This window comes from Neopelma chrysocephalum, unplaced genomic scaffold, assembly GCF_003984885.1.
Source record: "Neopelma chrysocephalum unplaced genomic scaffold, ASM398488v2 Primary Assembly neopelma1_96, whole genome shotgun sequence".
Taxonomy (NCBI): Eukaryota; Metazoa; Chordata; class Aves; order Passeriformes; family Pipridae; genus Neopelma; species Neopelma chrysocephalum.
This window is the reverse complement of record NW_020897759.1, coordinates 2722947-2742277: the sequence shown is the minus strand read 5'-3', so window position 1 is coordinate 2742277 and position 19331 is coordinate 2722947. Positions and strand designations below refer to the sequence as shown.

Here is a 19331-nt window from a genome sequence, read left to right as displayed (position 1 = left end):
ACAACACCAGAGACATCACAAGGGATGGCACAACAAAGTACACACAGAATTCACACAAATGCATACAATCTGAAGTTTAAAACTGGTTCATGCATTAAAATTATTAAATATAATAACTGGATTAAGTTTCAGTGAGAAAATACGTCAAAACAGTAGGAATTATGGTGTATTCTTAAGACAGATCTCCATTAGGAAATGACTAAATCCATCAATCGTAGAACTTGATTGAACAATAAGGTTTGATGACAAGACAATCAAGCTGAAGTCGACCACCAGATACCATGACCTTTACTACTACAAAAGAATAGTAAAAGCACTCTTTTCTGAGCTACAAAATATACAGCACCCCCCTTAGCATAGGCAAGGAAATATTTTTTGCCTTCTCTTCATCTTACACCTAGTATCAGATTAGAAAAGTAGCTGTACTGCCATGTACTCCTTTTGACTCAAAACACGTAGGATGCTTTTCTATAACTTTGCACAAATACACATCTCTGTTCCTATGAGCTTAGAAAAACTGGAAAAAAAGATGAAACTCTTGTTCTTTTCCTACCCTGCTCCACACCCCCAAGGAAAAGTACTCTCAAGACACATGGGCCTACTAACACCCAAAGACGCTGCAGTTCTTGCTGTGGCAAAAAAAGCCTGAACTCTCAGTGGAAGGCAGCTGTAAAAGGTTAAACAGACATGTTTAATTCAGAAAGGTACTCTGGAATTTCCCCACAGAAACAGCTCAAGAAATATAGCTACACTCTTCTAAGACAGAAAACTGATGGAGTCAAGCATGCATTGTACTTTGAATACTCATTTAATCCAAAGTGAGGAGCACCTCCTATGCAAATTTTATTATGCAAATAGGTTAATCCCCAGGTTCCACATTCAGACATTTAAGTGAAAACATTAGAAATGGCCCAACTAGAATCAAAGACAGCAAAAACAAAGACAAGCACGTAACTTTCTGTGACTCCTAGTTCTCATTTTTCTTCCTCCTTTTCCCAGTGATGACAGGCTGACAGAGAGAAGGAAATATACATCCACCCAGTAGTCTTCCATACAAGTAAATACAAAAGAATCAAGTGTTTATTGGAAGTCTGCATGAAGGCACAGATGAGCTTGATTACAGACACATCATAACAATTACAAATATATGTAAACACCTTGAGATATACAAAAAAGCAATAATACAGCTAATACAGGAATAAAATGTAACCTGCTAAAAAAAACCAAACTTCTTTGTATCTGAGGTTCTTACAAAAAGCTCCGATCCACACCAACACAGTGTAATGCTCCTAAAGTCATCACCTGGATTCATGCTCAACAAATCTGAACTTTGGTCATTGTTTGATCCAAATTCGAACAGGTTTCCTTCACCAGGATCAGAAAAAACATAGGAATAACCAGCCAGACACCCAATCAACTTATAATGAGGCTTCACTGGTTCTCTAAATATACAAGAGCAAGGTACCAAGGTACTGAAATTAAATATAAGCTTCAGAAAAGCTCAAGGATGCTTGTTCCACTTTTACTTGCATGTGAGGAAATTGCTGTATTTCTGCAGGAAAGGAACAGTCTACAGCTGTCAGGTGATTTTTTTCTTCCTCCACAGGAGGCTTAGATTTCATCTGAAACACCTGCCAAAACAAAAGTCAGCAATCACAAACTAAAGTGCCTCGGACAGCTTAGGTTTTACCACTAGAATAAAACATCTCTGTTCATAGATGCAGCATTAAGTTATATCACGAGAAAACCCACCTTTGCACATAGAAGACTATTTCCAATATTTCTGTGGAAAGGGGAATTGCTTTTTGTGTTTTGGTTTTTTTTTTTTTTTTGTTATCGTTGTTGGTGGTTTTTTTAAATTAGATAGCAATGCCATGAACTTAAAGAACAGCAACAGAGCATTTTTTCAAAGGAAATCACGCACACACACACACACACACAAAAATGTAGTTTTAGTACAGGCTTAGACAAAGAGTACTCTGAGCAGCAGTTTACTACAGGGACACACAGTTTTCTCAAACTCAACCCTCAACCATCTGTCCTAACTCCTCACTTATCCTCTACAAAAACTTTATAACCTCCAGAGCCCCTTTCCAGTGAGGAAAGACTCCTATGCAGGTAACACATGCAGAACAAAACACAGCTACATTTCTCCTGACCCTGCAGCCACATCATCCCAACATAAAGATGAGGTAGTACTTTTCTTTGGAGCCCAACTAGTTGAGTAGGAACAAGCACTGTTCTCCCTAAAGTAGCAGCTGTCTGGAATGCAGCACCAAAATCCACAGTTTATCTCCTCCCCAGGACACACCTCTAATCCAAAACCAGCACCAGCTGCTTAAAAAAAAAGTAAATCACTATATGAGCACACACTCCTCTTTAACTACGACTGCATTGTAAAGGCCACAGTCTGGCACACTCAGTGACTTCCTCCTGCCTACAAAGTGGCAATGACTCAACTTCTGTTTGTACTGTGACTAATGGTTATTACCCAAAAGGAACACGAAGATATCCTGAGTTCTTATTACAGTGAGATGGGGAAATAAAAAAAAAAAAAATTAAAAAAATTTGAAATATTAAAAACTTTAAACTGAATCCAAAAAAGGGCTGGAAGAGGAATTTAGCTCCTCAGGAAACCAAGGAAACCAGATTGTCTCTATGCATACAGTCCATTTGGTAATTATGGGCTCTGTTTGCTCTCTCTTCAGGAGGAGAGATCTTTCCCCTCAAGGAGCTTGCTGTATTATATGCATGTATTATAATTTTACAGCTTACACCCATAAACCTTGTGGTTTCTTATGAGACAGCTTGAACTGGAGAAATATGCTCTGCATAGTCCATGCTCTGTAGACTCCCAAGGATCAAAAAGAAATGGACTGCCATGACTGAAACAAAGAGGAAACATCAAAAGAGTTGAACAGTGTTAGAACTCATACTGCTTGTAAAACTAAGCATTAGGATTAGAAAAAGCACTACAAAACTTAAACAAGGTCCCTGGATGCATCCTCTTGGCAAGCAATAATCAATCCCAAGGATGAGAGGACTCTGTTCCTTTGACTGACAAACTACTCAAGGCTCTTTTATTTGTCTCCATGATCAGTTTCCATTTATTTAACAAAATATCCAGAGTCTATACAGTCTCCTGGCAGCAGTGCAAGTTGCACAGATCCCAGGAAGCCTTCTCGGTTTCATTGTGTCCAAGACTGCTGCGCATTCAGCTGAAGTGCACAGGGATTCCACCCAGGCAGCTGGATTCCTAAATGCAAACATTTTTACAGGAAAGGAATCCTATTCTGTTCAGCTCCAATACAGTGATTGCCAGTAGAAAAGCACTGACAATTTCTGGAAAAACTCTGATAGTACTTTCTGCCCTCAGGAATATGCTCTCAGAAGAGTACATGTAATTAAAACAGTCTTATCTGGCTTTTAGCTGGAAAACTATCTGCGAACAGTCCCACCTCTTCTTCCAAAGAACTTCTATGGAACAAACTGTGGATAAAACACACTCTTAACACTCTACAGAGTATCAGCTGCATTCCAGTGTGCAAGCCAGATCCCTTGAGAGAAAATATAAAAAGAAAGCTGGTTGATTGTCAGAGGAAAGCACTGCTAAAACAGCTAAAAGGTAGATTTTATTTTTTTTAATCTTGAGCTGTAAAGGGGTAGGCTCACAAAATGCTTATCACAGCTAAAATTGCTTCTGTGGCCTTATACAACTAGTGAGGATGCAGTGTGCCACTGACAGGCATTAGTGAGGAAAAGGACAACAGAAACCCACCCAGGTGCTTCTGAGATAAACCAAGCACTCAAGCCCTCAGAGTAAGCTGGACCTCACTGTCAAGTGAGTTTCTCCAGTCTATACGAGATCCGACAAAATCACAGCTGTGGAATCATAATTCATGACTATAATTCACAAGGGAAACTGAAAATCCATTTACATTTATTAGGAGATGGTTGTGCACAATTTCTCATCTTATTCAAAAAGTCTACAAATAGAGTTTAACACTTCTGATTGCAAGCAAATGTTTGTTCAACGTTCTTAGTTCGATAAGGCCAATTAAGCGCCTTGTTACACTTCCAAGATTTAGTACACATTTGTCAGTTCTTTACTTTCTTCTGGTAACAGTCCCACTGGAATAGTAAGGAGAGTTCACTAAGACACTTCATAACAGCAGCTGAACTTGGGTTACGCAAATTCAGTTTTAGAATATGCTTCAAACATAAATTATTTTAGGCAATTTTCCATTTTGAGATCTTAAAACACCGTCAAAGGCTCTTCCCCTCCCGCCCACATTTGTACTACCATCACCACGGGCTTGCACTCCGTAGAGCCGTAGGTCAAAGAATCTCAAAGCACTTCAGAAAGGAGGGCACATTTCAAATAGTGTGATACTTGAGCTGGAATCCTACTTAAAAAAGGACTGGGTTTTTTTTATTCGTCTTATGTTTACAAAAGGACAAGCGCCAAACTAAACCGATCCTACTTTGACCTTCGTCCCACCTCGGACTGCCTATCACCTTCTCACGTGCAATCCTACCACTGATTCAGGAGCTCTGTTTAATTAGAATGCTCACAGCTGAGTTTCCTCTACGGAAAGGTGAGCATCTGCTATGGTCAATTATTTTCAGATGGAAGCACTGGTCAAATTTTAGGTCTGCCACAATCTTGAGAATCACTTGACTGCAGAATCACTACCGTAATTAATGTAATTTGATAATGCACTTGATCCCATATTGGTTTAAGAAGTGTAATAGACTATATATGCATTTCTCTAAATTCTCTCAGAGCTGAAACTACATAGCTACAGTGAAGAAATCCTAGTTTTGTCTTAAGCGGAACATTTTACAACATTATTTTAACTTACTACTTTGATTTAATGCACTAATTTTATAAGGATTTTCGGTTTGCAATTCTGACTGAATAGGTGAGCGGCAAACATGACAATATATGTACAAGTGTTAGTATACTACCAGAATGCTGTACTTCCTTCTCAAAAATGTCCTTAATAAAGCATTAGGCATGTCAAACAAACTTTTGTAAACAAAAGATAAATTACTCATATTCTGCTCTGATTACAGCCAGATACATATTCTCATAAAATAAACATTCTCTTGTCATTTTCCATGGCCCACATATCCATATATATGAGGTAAACCACTTAAAATTATCAATAATATATAAACCTCAGTACTCAACAGGAACCTCAGGGAAAATGTAACCGAGTAAGATGTCAATATCAAGAAGTGACACTTTGTTCCACTGCAAAGTGAAACCAATTTATTTGTGCTAAATGAATGGAAAGAATGTATTCAGAATACATTTCTTTATACATTGTACCGGCTTAGGCTGCTAAATAAGCATTCATTAGTGCCATGTTGTGCTACTTTCTTGTACTCTGTTTCTACCAAGCAATACAAAGTTTTGGCTGTTATGCCAATATATTCCTCTATGCTCATCTTATTTCTAACAGACTTTTGAACATTTAGAATACCTGTTCGAACTTTGCTTCGGGGGAATCACAATTAATATATTTTAACAAGAAAGAAATTATCATCAGTTGTTCTCTACAATCACATCGCCTTCTGCAGCAAAAAAAAAATATCAAAGAGCACACTTGAATCAGCAATCAGTAACCTGTGGGCAGGACCACACTTACCGAGGTCATTGTGACAGCTCACACAGTATGGGCAGCTTACAGGTTAATGTAGATGTCAAGTGACATCATCAAATCTTAAGGTCCACGAATTGTACATTCCACAGACTCCAACAAGCCAGTTCCCTCAGAGTAAAATTCTGACTGTACCATACGTTTGAGGTGCTTTTAAACAGGAGAAATATGGATGTGTCCTGTGTGCTGAATTAGGCTTATTTGCTACGTAACACAATAGAGTTTGTGTCTTGGGCACTGATTAGGGTGTCTGACTCACTTTTGCACTAGAAGCTGTTATCTTAAATGACTGAAACATAGTGCTGATTTTCCATAAGCTTGGTAAACACTGTAATATTTCAGAATTTATCATGTAGCCCATCATGCCTTTCATTTTCTGCAAATTGTCATGAAAAAATATAAAAAGGTATCCCTTTAATTTTACAAACCTAAAAGCCAGGAAAATGAAGCTTTGGAGCCAAGCAAAACGACGTAATGCCGTATTACCAAACAGAGTAGCAAATGTTCCAGCCAGAGAATGGACATACATGTAGTTCAAGTAAACACTGATGGAAAACTTTGTTAAGTTAGTGTTGTAGACCCACAACACTGGCTGCATTTTATACAAACGTTTACAACACAATTAACAGTGAAGCCTATATAACCTCAGTGCAAATAAGTCAAATCCAAATATGCCAAGTAAGCCTTTGGCTTTTAGTAAACTGCTCCGTGTTATGAGTCCACTTCTGACATACAGACTGCTGAGCACATGCACTAAGGCTGAGAGGAGGGATGCACTGAATGTTGAAAATTGGCTGCCTGCGACGCTGCGGGTGGGACCGAAGGTTGCACAGGTGGTGGAGGTGGTGGCGGAGGAGGCTGCACTGGGGCCTGCGTGTTTGGAGAAGGAGGAGGAGTGGGACGTTTAAATTTGTCGGGGCTGTTACTTCTTCGTGGTGAAGGCCTCTGCAGAACAAATATTGAAATCATGTTTAACACACTCTTGAACAATGTTAGGTGCAAGCCCTCTAATCTTGGCAAAGGAAAAAAAAAAAAGCCAAACCTTATTAAAAAAAAAACCCAGAACAATTATGTGGGAAGAATAAATTTCAAAACATTGCAAGAGTCACAATACAACTTTTACATAAAATAAATGTTCCTCTGAAATGGAGTAGCAAAGGGAGGGGGAAGTACTCTTGACATCAAACAGAACATGCATTCCTTCCTGTCGGCTTGCAGGAAATGAACACAAGACATGTCCTGAAGATATGTTTACCCATCATGACCAGCAACCTAGAAAGAAATGAGAGATGCTGCAGGCACAGCACCTCCCAGCAGTGCCTGCTTAACCAGCAGGTGCTGATGAACCTTTGACTTCATGCTGTTGGCATATGAGGTACAACTATGTGGTACCTGAGTGTGAGTGGAAATGTTTTGAATATCAGAGAGTCTGCCCAGAATCTCTAGCTCTCTGAAAGACTCTTAGCCCACACACTGAAGTAAGACCACAGCATAAAACAAGTTGTTCTTTGGAAAACCAAAAAGATTATAACCCTTTGAGCTGAATAAGTGAAGCAGTTGTTAGAGAGACCCCTGGAACAGAAACCACAGATTTTCAACAATTTGCACATTTAAACACAAAGATTTAAAACCCACTTTATCTTTACAAAACAGGGGGGAGTGGGAGGAGGAGGAGGGTGATCATCTTTAAATGTTAGCAATGTAAAAATATAAATTACACTGCACAACACTAACTTCTGCACTTTTGAAACAAAAATGCATTAATCAAGAACCTCATGGCATGACAAACCACCCACCCACAATTAATAATCAACCACAGGTGATCAATTCTGGGGAGAAGCATGATTACAGTTCTATACAAAATATACTACAGGTAATGTCAAATTTATTCTGTAACGGAGATCAAAAATGAAGAGTCAAGAATCAAACTGAAATTTAGTCAAATCAAGTATATTGTATCTATTTTTCTGCACAACTATGTACAACAGTTTAATGTTCTATGCAAAAGCCAAGGGACTCTTGACAAATGACTGTTGTCTCTGAAACACTTAATATCATTTATTGCATTTGCTTACATCTAATAATATGAAGGGACCTGGCATCAGTACTGAGACAAAGCCAAGAGCTACTTATCACCACCTTTCTCAGAACAATTAGTGTTTTGTCCTGAAGATGATCTTTTTCATAGTGACTCAATTCATTTACATTTCAGAAAGAGCAGTATTTTCATAGACGTTGAACAGAACAAGTTCCTTGACAAACTTATTTATAAAATTAGTTTCCAGGTTTTCCAGAAACATAAAGATCTTCCTGTGACTAACTCACGTGACACACAGCCACGGGCTGAACCCAGACCAGGATTCTACCTTCCTGCTGAGCTCCAGCTTCCTTCCTGTTCTACCCACCACTGTAGCATCCCCACTCCCCTTTGCTCAAGGAAATTGTAACAATTACCTTTGCACACCCACCTAAACCATGGCAGAAGCAGCCGTACTTTTAGCATTGTACTAAAAATTCTACTGAAATAAGTTTTCACATCTGAGAATGACAAGTATAAGCAAAAACCTTGAACGATATTTACATACTACCATACCTGCTGAGAAAAATCAAAATGGTCTTGACACAACAACTGTAAGGTCTTTTGCCAAATGGTTAATATTTAGGCTCTGTTTTTGCTCATTTAACTCCACAAATATTTAGAAGAAACATGATGAAGCAGAAATGCACCAAACATCGCAGGTAAAAAGGAAATAAATTCAGTTGAAAGATATGAGAAATCGCCCTAGCAAATGTTTATATTAACTTTCTTCTTTGCCAATGAGAATAGAAAATAAGAGTTAACTGCCTGTTACAGTGACATGATGGTAGCATTGTGTGTCATCCTGAAGAAAACCTGAGCTTGAAGCAACCTCAGATGACTCATCCGTCAGATGGTGGAGACTAGGAGAAAAATGAAAGCAATGTTTTTACTTCCTGGGATAGGCTTAGTAGCTTAGAACATCACTTTTCACACCCTGCCTGCTGATCCATAAGATGATACCTATTACTGTCCTTAAGATGATAATACATCCTATTCTTTTGCAGAAAATAAGGTTCTTCAAAAAGAATCAGTTTCTGAGGGGTGAAGAGGAAAATCAGGGTTGAAGAAAGCAGCAATAGATATCTTGGAGTAAGGAGACAAAAACAAACATTTACACAAATGTTTTGTTAAAAAGCTTAAGGACAAGCAATCATAACTTTTAAAAAGCAAACTATATTGGTAATAAGTATTTACTATTTTAAATACTTACTGTAATACCATGGGATGGTCCCATATGTTGCAAATGAAGGCCCGGGGAATTGTAGTAAGACATTCCAGCTCTAGTCAGTGAAGTTGGTGGTGTGAAACCAACTGTGTGACTTGCATATGACAGACCTAAAATTGTTAAAACAAGGTAACATCAACATTCTTGTTTCATATTAAAAACTAAAGTGTGAGGGGGGTTTTAAAATGTTTTGGTTCTGAATCAATGATAGGTTAAGAACTGGTAACTCCTGCAGATTAGACATCTAAGATATATTGATCATATTGAAAAGTGTGATGTGAAATGATTTTCTTTTCCTGTAGCATACTACCATATGTTTCAAACGTACATTACACAATGTTGAAAGTAACTTTTCACTTAAGAGAAATGGTGTAAGGCTCCCCTAGTAGCTTAGTTCACAATTATTTCCATCCAGCATTCCATTTCTCCACAGAGGAAATGGCTCCCTGAATAACATACAGTCTGAAGAAGCAGAGAGGTTGTGCCTGGAGCAGCCATCTAGCACTGGATCACTGTGAGATTCCACAAAAAAATCTGGCATACCAGATCAGCACTGAGGCTTCCTCCTCTTTTTCCTCAGTGTTTTAAAGATCTTTGGGGGTGTGAAATTAAAACATCCTGGGAAATGTTACTAGCTGGATTAGGCTAACAACTAACATTTAAAATTATAACTAATTTTATCCACATTAAAGAAAACCTAATATTCAAAAGTGCAAATATCTAATTCTTTCAGCTAAGTATTTCCTTTCTGTAAGAACTCAATTATAAAAATGCACAGTACCTGTATAGCTAACCAAGGTACACAGAAACAGCAACTGCTAAATGCTTCAAGCTCAGACCTTGAAGTGTTCTGAACAGTCTGAGTATTTATCAAGAAAGCACATTTTCCAAAACCTTTAGCTTGCTTCTGCTTCCTGACAAAAATATCACTAAGGTAGGAGACAGGACTTTTCTGAACTGTTTACTATTAGACACAAGCAACTGCTTTGGAGAATAATGACCAACAAAAATTTCTGAAGGTCTCAAACTTTTATAACACAGCACTGGATTTAACAGTTCTCACACTTGAGAACAGTGCCACAGCAACTACCGCACGCAGCGACACCCAGCACCATTCATGACTGCGGGTGTCTGTTTGTTCCTACAGCAGATGAGACAAGATCTTGGGGAGGAATCAGAACAAGCCTCAGATCACTAATAAAGTCATATAAGCACACAGACTCCTCTAGCTTCCTTTAATTCTGTTTGATTCTGTTACATCCCCAATGTACGTCTGGTGCAAATTATGAGTGACTCCAATGGAATAACTGCCACTACAGAGTAAAAACAAAACTAATCTGCTTTGACTACACAATCTAATTGCCTGTAGAGCATTTATGTTATATTTCAGTACTTTTGTAAGCACAAGGACAGAAACAATGTTCAGGGAGGTGACAATGTGTTGCAAGTCAGAGGTAAGAGCCTAGAAATAAAAGGCAAAATATATGCTTCAAGTCAACCTTTGTAACAACAATTTTGAACTGCTTTGGGATAATCCACCTCCACAAACTTTACAAATGCAGCTCATCTTTGCAGCCCAAAATCTCTACCTAGCCCAGCTACAAAGCCTAAAACAGTTTATCTTCACTAAAGACTAATTGGTAATTAGACTAGCTAATCCCCAGCTGCCCAAGAGTAGCAATAATTACACTGTCTTCAAAGTTTCATGCACTGTGCTAGAAATCTCAGCAGTATCTCAGCTTCAAAGAGTCCTCAAAAGTAGCATCCCAAGCACAAAAGGCTCTGGGAATCAGGAACCAGAACCTGACCATGAAACCTGACTAGTTATCCGTATGAAATGATAGCATTTCTAACCAGTTACAAATTGTTTCCACACATTTGGGCACATCATTTCCCAAATGAAACATGTCAAGTCAGACAGTTACTTGATGCAAAATAGAACTGTTGTATTATTCTGTGCTGATGCTTTTGATATTGTCTTACTGTGCTACTTTGGATACAAAGTACTCTCAAAAACTACTTGTTTTCATCCATTACTGCATTCATATATCCCAGACAGCTCTACAAAATTCCCTATTGATCTCATTAGTTCTCTATCAAATTGATGCTTCTATTTTTCTGAAGTCTGAAACTTCCCAGCTGTGGATATTAATTTATCAGATGCAAAGGAGAGTAATGTAGCTGCCTGTGCAGAACTGCTGGCCTGGAACATTTATTGTACCAAACTTTCCAAACTTGTGAACTCTGTTAGAAACTACCACTTCAGCTGCACTATTTTCAACTCTGGTTCAGACTGTTTCAGCATCCCCTGTCTGTGGGACGTAATTCCCACTAGAACACTGCACTCTTGTATCAACTATTGATGGGAAGTCCACAAGGAACAAGGAATGTGCTTCGGTCCCAGTGCAGGAACAGAGTACTCCTGCACTGACACACCAGCATCTAAACAGTGTGCATTGCTAAGTAATCAAAGGTGCAAGCCTGTCAGTTCCCAGTTAATCTGTCCCCCACACAGCTGTAATTTTAACCACTGTGTGGCCTGCAGACACAGTGTGCAGTGGAACACTGTATTATTATGCAGCCTGCACATGGATAACCACCAACGCCCGCAGTGCTCACCCCAGAACAGCTGTTGGCAAGACTGCATTTCTGTACGCCCACTTACAGGAAATGGATAAGCCACTTTCTTGGTAATATATATTGCAAAACATTTAAAGTCAAGTGATTTGGCTCATTACAGAAGAGTAAAATTCTCCCGAAAACTCGTAATCATAATGCTCATCTCTAACACCGTAGCACAGCTTATGGCCATAGCCAGTTTTCACACACACTCGCTCCTTTTCCACCTGGATGAAAACCGTTGAGAATCCTTTGAAAAACTGAAGCTAACCTTGAAAACTAAAACAATTTAAAGACATTTTATATGTTCTAGCAGACCTGTGTAATAAAATGTCTCATTCCTATCTTGCAGAATGTGCCAATACAGAGCACATCTCACTTGCCCGCAGTGTGGGACTCTGTCGGCAGGTTCTAAAGGTGAACTTGGGAAAGCAGGGCACACAGGATTCACTTTATTATGTACAAGTGAGTTTGTGACTGCCATATAACGTCCACAGCCAACAACATCTAATGAATGCCCAAGTGCAATTTTAAGGGATTTTTAAATTTCAGTCAATAAATGCGTTAGTAACACAAATACATTTCCTTTGACTTACATTCAGTAATTAGAAACTCAGAAAAGGTTTGTTTGCCTCTACTATACAAAGCACCTGAGACAAGAATTCTTAATTTTATAGTTATTGTTTAATAACAGAAAATAGCAGAAGTACAAAAGCCATTTCTCTACTAAAGAGAAATGAAAATTGACTTTTTCCCAACATGTTCAAGATTAGACTTCTCTAAGAAGTTTTGATTCAGAACACAACAGCAGTCTCATTACTAGTTCATTATCAAATCCTAGAAATCCATTTGAATTGTGTGTCCTGTTGGGCAACTTGTGGGGGGAGGGAGGAAAAAAAAAGACAGGAAGAGAGAAAATGAGAGCAAAAAAGAAATTAAAGTTCAAGTGTGATAGCTACACTGATCTTTAACATCTGTTCACAAATCTGAAATATATAATATCTGTTCAACCATCCCAAAACATGTTGCATTAGGAGACCCCTAAGGCAAAACTATTCTTGCATTTATGATGCAGGATTTTTTCTCCAAACTAGCTTTGAAAGGCTACTGACCTAAATATATTAATAGGGCACGTTACTATGTGATGCATACAATAATTTTAGAAACTGGGTTAAATATTTACCAGGTGATATAGGTCTGCTAGAACTTGGTGAGGGTGTATAAGGGATAGGACTGGACACAGTGCGAGGTCTTAATCCTTGTGCAGACATCTCATTAAAATATCTAACAAAAAAAGGCAAAGAATAATTAGATCAAACCTTTTAAAATGTGCCACGTTGTAAATGTTTCACTGTGATTTTTTCAATTCCCATAAGAATCACATTAGATTAATGAAGGACCAGTCACCTTTAGGAAGTCATGACAGGAGCTCTTGTCATTGCTGATACTGGCTTAACTTTCAGTGGAAACAGCTGGACTTATCTTAAGTCATTTGCAGTTAAAACCATATAAGTTCCATATGATTAGAATAGTACATATTAAGCTGAGATATATAAACCATGTCATCCAAACTGACCTATACTACATTCTTGCACTTTACACATTATTTCTACATCGAACTCAATAGCTTGTCTGGCTGGAGTGTATCTTCCAAAAAGACATTCAGCACTAATCTGAAATCATGAAAAGGGGAAAAAAATCATTAAAGTACTAATAATTTGTTCCAACAGCCGATCAGCCATATCCTTAAAACATGCCCAGTTTCCTACTTGAATCCCCCTGGTCTCAACATTTAACCATTTGCTTATCCTGTCTTTTGCCACTGGAATAAAGAGACATTTTTCAACCCAGGATTTTCCCCCACTAAAGGTACTTCCAGGTGGTGTTGCAAGACACCTCCCACATTTCACTGTGATAGACTGAACAGATTAGAACCTCAGCCAAGGCATTTTTCCCCACCTGTAATAACTTTAGCGATATTTATTTGTTCTTTACTCACTGAATACAGTGAAGCTTCTTCGCAGACATCAAGAGCTATATAAAAGGAGATAAAAATAATACCAATTGCTCCTACTTGCCACTTACTGTTTTTATTTTAAAAGAAATTCTGGGTTTTTTTAATAGCACTAGGCTGGCAGCTTTCAGGTTGAGTTGCTTATGCACTCTCCACATAGATTTTTCAGTCGCTGTCTAGATAAGATGCTCCCCTGCTCACCTTCTCCTGCACATGTGGTTGCAAATCAGTGCACCTGGGTTTATAATATTAGATTTAGCTGTGTTTCTTTACTCGACACAGCAAAGCAGCAGGCAAAATTAGCTAACTAACAGCCCTTTGACTGTTACTTGACTCCCTTCTACCACTGTGTTCTCAGAAATTCCGGGGAGCTGCATTTATGTCCAAATCATGGGGAAAAACCCCAGTAATGTGAAGCAGCATTAAAAATACTCCTATCTGATGGACTACTTTGAGGTCTGTTCATAAACTATTTGAAACATGTTTTGATACTGCATCTTGCTGATTTCTAACCAGAATATTCAGTCACTGAGCCACATGCCCTAGCACAGGCAGTACACTGTAGTGATATTGAAGTCGGTTTGAATTTGGGTAGAACAGGTAATTAAAGTAGCCGCAATAGAGAACAACACAAAACTAACAAAATGACAAATCAGGGTTTAATTAAACAGTTTTTTAAAGAGCTACCAGTGGCAAGGTTGGTGGAATTGAACTGACTGGGCTACCTCTGCGACACACGGGAACTTGAAATGCAGATCAGTGCATGTGTTACAGCAAGGCAGCTTCTTTGTGACTTCATCACCTTGTACTCTACACAAATGCAATTTTCTGTAAGTCATCCTAGTACCTGGATCAGGTGATATGGAACAGCAGCACACCATTAGTTTACTTCCTGGTCTCAGGCAGAATAGGATGGAGGATTGAGAAAACAAAGCTATCACTAGTCAGGAGGGAGAGGTTTTGGGAGAGCTGTGTATTTTGCAGTCAGTATAGCATCTTCATCTACCCCCATCTACAAACAATAAGTATAATCAGCTAACAGAATGCAACTGAAAAAATGGATATCTGATCCACCACCAGCACTTTTAGGAAGGTGTAAGCTGACAAAAATGTACATTTTAAAATCATTACTGCACATAATTCCACAAGTGTTTTGTATACACAGTGCTTCCAAGACTAACCACTGATGTCTGACTCATCTTTCCCTTTGCTTTGTATTACTTACACTGCAAATACCTGCTTTGGAGCTATTCTGTCAAGCCTTTGTAGTACCACAAAAATCAACCTGACAATTAATTTCTTAGAAGTACAGAATAGTTAATCAAATTTTCCTGCATTTTATAGGTTACTGCTACCTACAAGTGCTTGACAAAAAAGATTGTGAGGGTACTCTACAATTTTAGATTAATACTGGTAATTCACATAGATTTAGATTCTTACTGTACTTCCATTACACTGTAAATACTGGAAGAAAATACTAGGCTAATTGAAAAAATATTCAAACACCAGAATCCTGTCTTTCTAACAATTTAATTTGTATAGCATTCGCTACATCTTAACACTGGATGCTAACTCAATATATGCCAAGTTGCCTTAGTATTTCATTAAAATGAACACACTACTTTGAACTTTAAGGGTACTCCTTGACACAAAATATTTGGTACTTTGTTTCTGGTAAATTATAACAAATACGCTGATGACCCAAGAATCAATCAGTATCAGAAGAATACACAGCACAGGGTAATTTTTTTATTTATTCTGAAGGACCTCTATAAATCCAAAAAAATGTAAAATAATACAACAAAATAAGGAGCATTTGATTAGAAATAAGAATATTTTATTCAAAATGTACTTAAAATCCTCTTTCAAGATACAACACTGTCATATGACTATGATGTGATAAAACACTAAAAGGCATGGTAAAAAAACATCAAAAAGTCAGGACTATCTGTAAGGCCAGTGCAAGCAAGCAGCCTGCAATAGAGAAAAAAAAAGAAATCAAGGATATTATGGTTTGGACATCAAGAACAACCCAACAGTTCTGGAAATGCTTCCTCTCTCCAAGGCTTTACACAGTATCCCTTTGTACTTGGCTGAAGATACTTTACTTTCTGCAAAGGACGAATTAGGCTCAAGTAAGGATATTGTTTCTACCTCACAGAATTCCTTCCAATTACCAAGTTAGGGGCAAAACAGAGTTACTATGATCAAATTATCCTGATTCTCAACTCCACAGCCATATTTATTTCAACATACATGAAGATCAAGTGTTTTGATAATGTACAAATATTTTCTTCCTCACTGTTAAAACTAATGCAACTTCTACACAACTTTGATACAATTCTACTGAAAATATTTCAGGACTATGTTGAAATTTGATATTTATATTAAACCCATATGCAGGTCATTTTTATGCTTATCCCATAATATTCTAAAAGTAGTATTGATAAATAAGTCAATGCCAGATCTGGGTGGCTAAAAGATACAAACCTTTCATCGTCCATTTCTAAGCTGGATTCACTCTCTGACAGTTGTCTGCACAGTGCTTCCCTACGTTCCATTTCCCTCTGTAATTTTCTTTGAAGTCTCAAGTTTTCTTCTCTCATATGCCTCTCCTCTTCTAAATATTGTGCCATCTTCTCTGAATCTGAAATTCAAAATTTTGTTAACATTTGATTAAAATTCAATTTCACAGTGTGCTTAATTTTATGCCAATGCTTCAAGATGAGGGTGTAGGAACTGCTCAGGAAAGATCACTCAAAATTTTCATCTCTAAGTTTTTACCTCAAAGCCAAATTCAGAACAGTAACTACTAAAACAAACTATTGCTTGACTGCAATTTTTGAAATAAAATGTAAAAAAACCTCCACAAACAAACGACCAAAACAACAAAAAAGTCCTAAATTTGAAATGAAAGGAAAAAACATCATGAAGAAAATAATATGACTAAAACCATTAGGAAGAAATACTGATTCCTGCTCCCTTAAAGTAATGCTATTCCACATTTAGAGAGATGTTCTGCAACACACAGAAGAAATTATTTTAAAGGTATATTTTCATTTCAAAGGAGGAAGTTCTGAAACTCAAAACTCAAACTTGTATTAAAATTGATACTTTACATGTATTCTACAGCATTCTTTCAATTACACATTTTGTCACAGAAACTGGCTAGCAAAACACATACCAATATTAAAATATTAATATTAAAATTACATTAAATTTAGGTATAAAAAGTCAACAAGAGGCTTACTCTTTATATCAAAGGGCAATTTGAATTTTTGATTCTAAACAAGTTCAGCAAACATCACTTAAATGGTGTGGTAATACAGATTATTTAAAGTGATAAAATCAAATAATGGAAAGTTATGAAGCATTGTGACAGATTACTTAAATAAAATGGAACAAATGATGAAGACTTGACACACGTATTCTGTGAGATTTTGTAATGTTTGATCAAGTTTAAAGTTAAATCCTTGATATTTAAAAATGTTTCATCATGTTTTGTGATTACTTTTTTATGCAGCACCCTTCAATGAAAAGAATATTCCTCTCTTAGAAGACTGTTCCCAAACCATGAACAACATGTGATTTATCTCTCTTCTGTGGAAATACCACTCCTAAACGTAAAAGTATCACTTATCTCAAACTATTATTACACCAAACCAGTTCCTAGAAATGCTTCAGAAATAAAAAATGCAACACAAATATCAGACTTTAGTAAGAAGATTTCATTAAATATTTATGAACAATACTAGAGGATCTCTAATGATCACATATTGCAAACAGCAAACTGAAAACTATTTCAGTTTCATCTTCTGCCTTGCAGGCACATCCACCATTCCTATCAGCACTGCTACTCATACTGCAGCACTGTTCAACCTGTTCACAAAGGGAAAGAGTACTTTCAAACCTAGATCTTATTTTCAATGAGAATTTGACTTTAAATGCTTTCAATTTTTTTTACTCTAAATCACAGCAATTAAAAAAGAAACCACTTAGAAATAATAGAGGATACTTGAAATAAAATTAATTAGGCTAGGTTTGTACACAGAGTACTTTAAACCTAAGGCCTTGCTCTTGTTCTGAACTTCAGTAAGCGAAGGCTGCAGCGCAGAATTGAAAAGTACAACGATTAGCTGTCCTTATCTTCTTTTAACAGCCACAAATTAATAATACCACGAACTTGCACACAAGGTCTGTGCAAAAGAGCACTCCTGATCCATCATGTCTGTCTTGGAGGAAGGCCACTGCTTCTGGCAAGCGACTTCTCTACATGGAGGTTGAAATACCCCAGTTGGCCTGTCTAGACCACCACACTAGAAGGGGACAGTGTTGCTTGTTCTGCACGCACACAGATTTTTCTGTCTCTGTGGTGAGGTATCTACCTGCTTATCAATTGCAATATAACAGTACTGACTAGGAACTAGGCAGAACTGATGAAAATGAGACAGAAATTTTAGATACAGAATGAAGGAACAAAGGACTGGCATTGCAAAGTTCATGGGAAGGTGCAAGCAGCTTCCTGCCAGCTGAGCCCATGTGCTCAGGGCCACAGTCTCTTCTCTGGGAAGGCAGGGTAAAACTGTTTTAATCAAAATTTGCCCTATTTTTTATCACTTCTACCTTAAATTCAAACTCAAGAACGAACATATAAAAATCTTATATTAAACAAACTTTATGAGATTTGAAACAAGTTGTTTACTCACGCTGTAACTGTGCAGCCCTCAGTTGTTTCTTTAACCTCTCCACTTCATTCTTTAAAAACCTGATATGTCTCATCATATTTTCTGGAGAGTCTATCTCCATTGATATGTCTCTGGGTGACGGTGGAGCAGATACTGGCTGGTCTAATTTCTCCTGCAAAATTCTTTATGAAAAAACAGTTCAAACCTTACCTTCCACTCTAATGAAAACAAAAAAACTCTTATATCCCCCGGAAAGCCACTGCAAGGATTCCGACAGGTATTTAAGATTTATTTTAACTACTGGTTTTGGTGAGATAAATTTGGGAGGATTTATATTGTTTTCTCTTGTAATTGAAAATTAAAAAAGGTAAAATATCCAGACATTGATATTTCTAAATACTTCTGCATACAGTTCAGGAAAAAACAATTTTTCGACTATATGGAGTTATCTCAGTTTTATACTCATGTGCTACCTATTCCAAAAATTTTTGCTAAGCAAATTCATTAAACGAGTTTTTACATTTAAGTTCTTAGACAAAGAACACACAGTGAAGATTAATGATGAGTAAAGTATGTCTATGGTGAAACACAAGCTTTTCTGCATTTCAACACTACTACCAAAAAAAAACCTTCACAAATATTTTCTGAAGGATAGTCAAACAGTCTCCCCCCTCCTTTTTTTTTTAATCTCTAAGGAATTAAGATTTTCCATATAGTCATAGTTTCAAATACCTCAAATAACTGATGGTAAATTCAGGAGTAATGTAATTCTCTTATGAAATAAGCACATGGTAGATATTATATGTTCTAAATGATGGGGTTTGGAGTTAACACAGGAAGAATTTTTCAGCCTGAAGGCATGAAACTATTCTTTACTGGGAACATGTTGACTGGCCAGACTCAACTCTGCCCCGAAGAGCAAGGACAGCACTATGCAAGGACAACTTTTTGCATGATGTGGTGTTCACATGGACCATACAAAGTGTGCTAAAGCAAGGTCTGTTCCACCATGGCTCCTTGTACGAAGGCACACAGTCTG

General features: G+C 37.4%; 1 protein-coding gene across 1 annotated transcript in view; it reads right to left on the bottom strand.

Annotated features, from left to right (window-relative positions):
* Window positions 1–1052: 1052 nt before the first annotated feature.
* CCDC6 (coiled-coil domain containing 6) overlaps window positions 1053–19331 on the bottom strand; it is a gene marked incomplete at its 5' end in the record, with an annotated part of 51211 nt that continues 32932 nt past the window's right edge. The window contains 5 exons of the mRNA XM_027694104.1: window positions 1053–6614; window positions 8960–9084; window positions 12777–12877; window positions 16098–16254; window positions 18314–18474. Coding sequence (XP_027549905.1) covers window positions 6423–6614; window positions 8960–9084; window positions 12777–12877; window positions 16098–16254; window positions 18314–18474 — 736 coding nt within the window. The remainder of the gene's footprint in view (window positions 6615–8959; window positions 9085–12776; window positions 12878–16097; window positions 16255–18313; window positions 18475–19331) is intronic.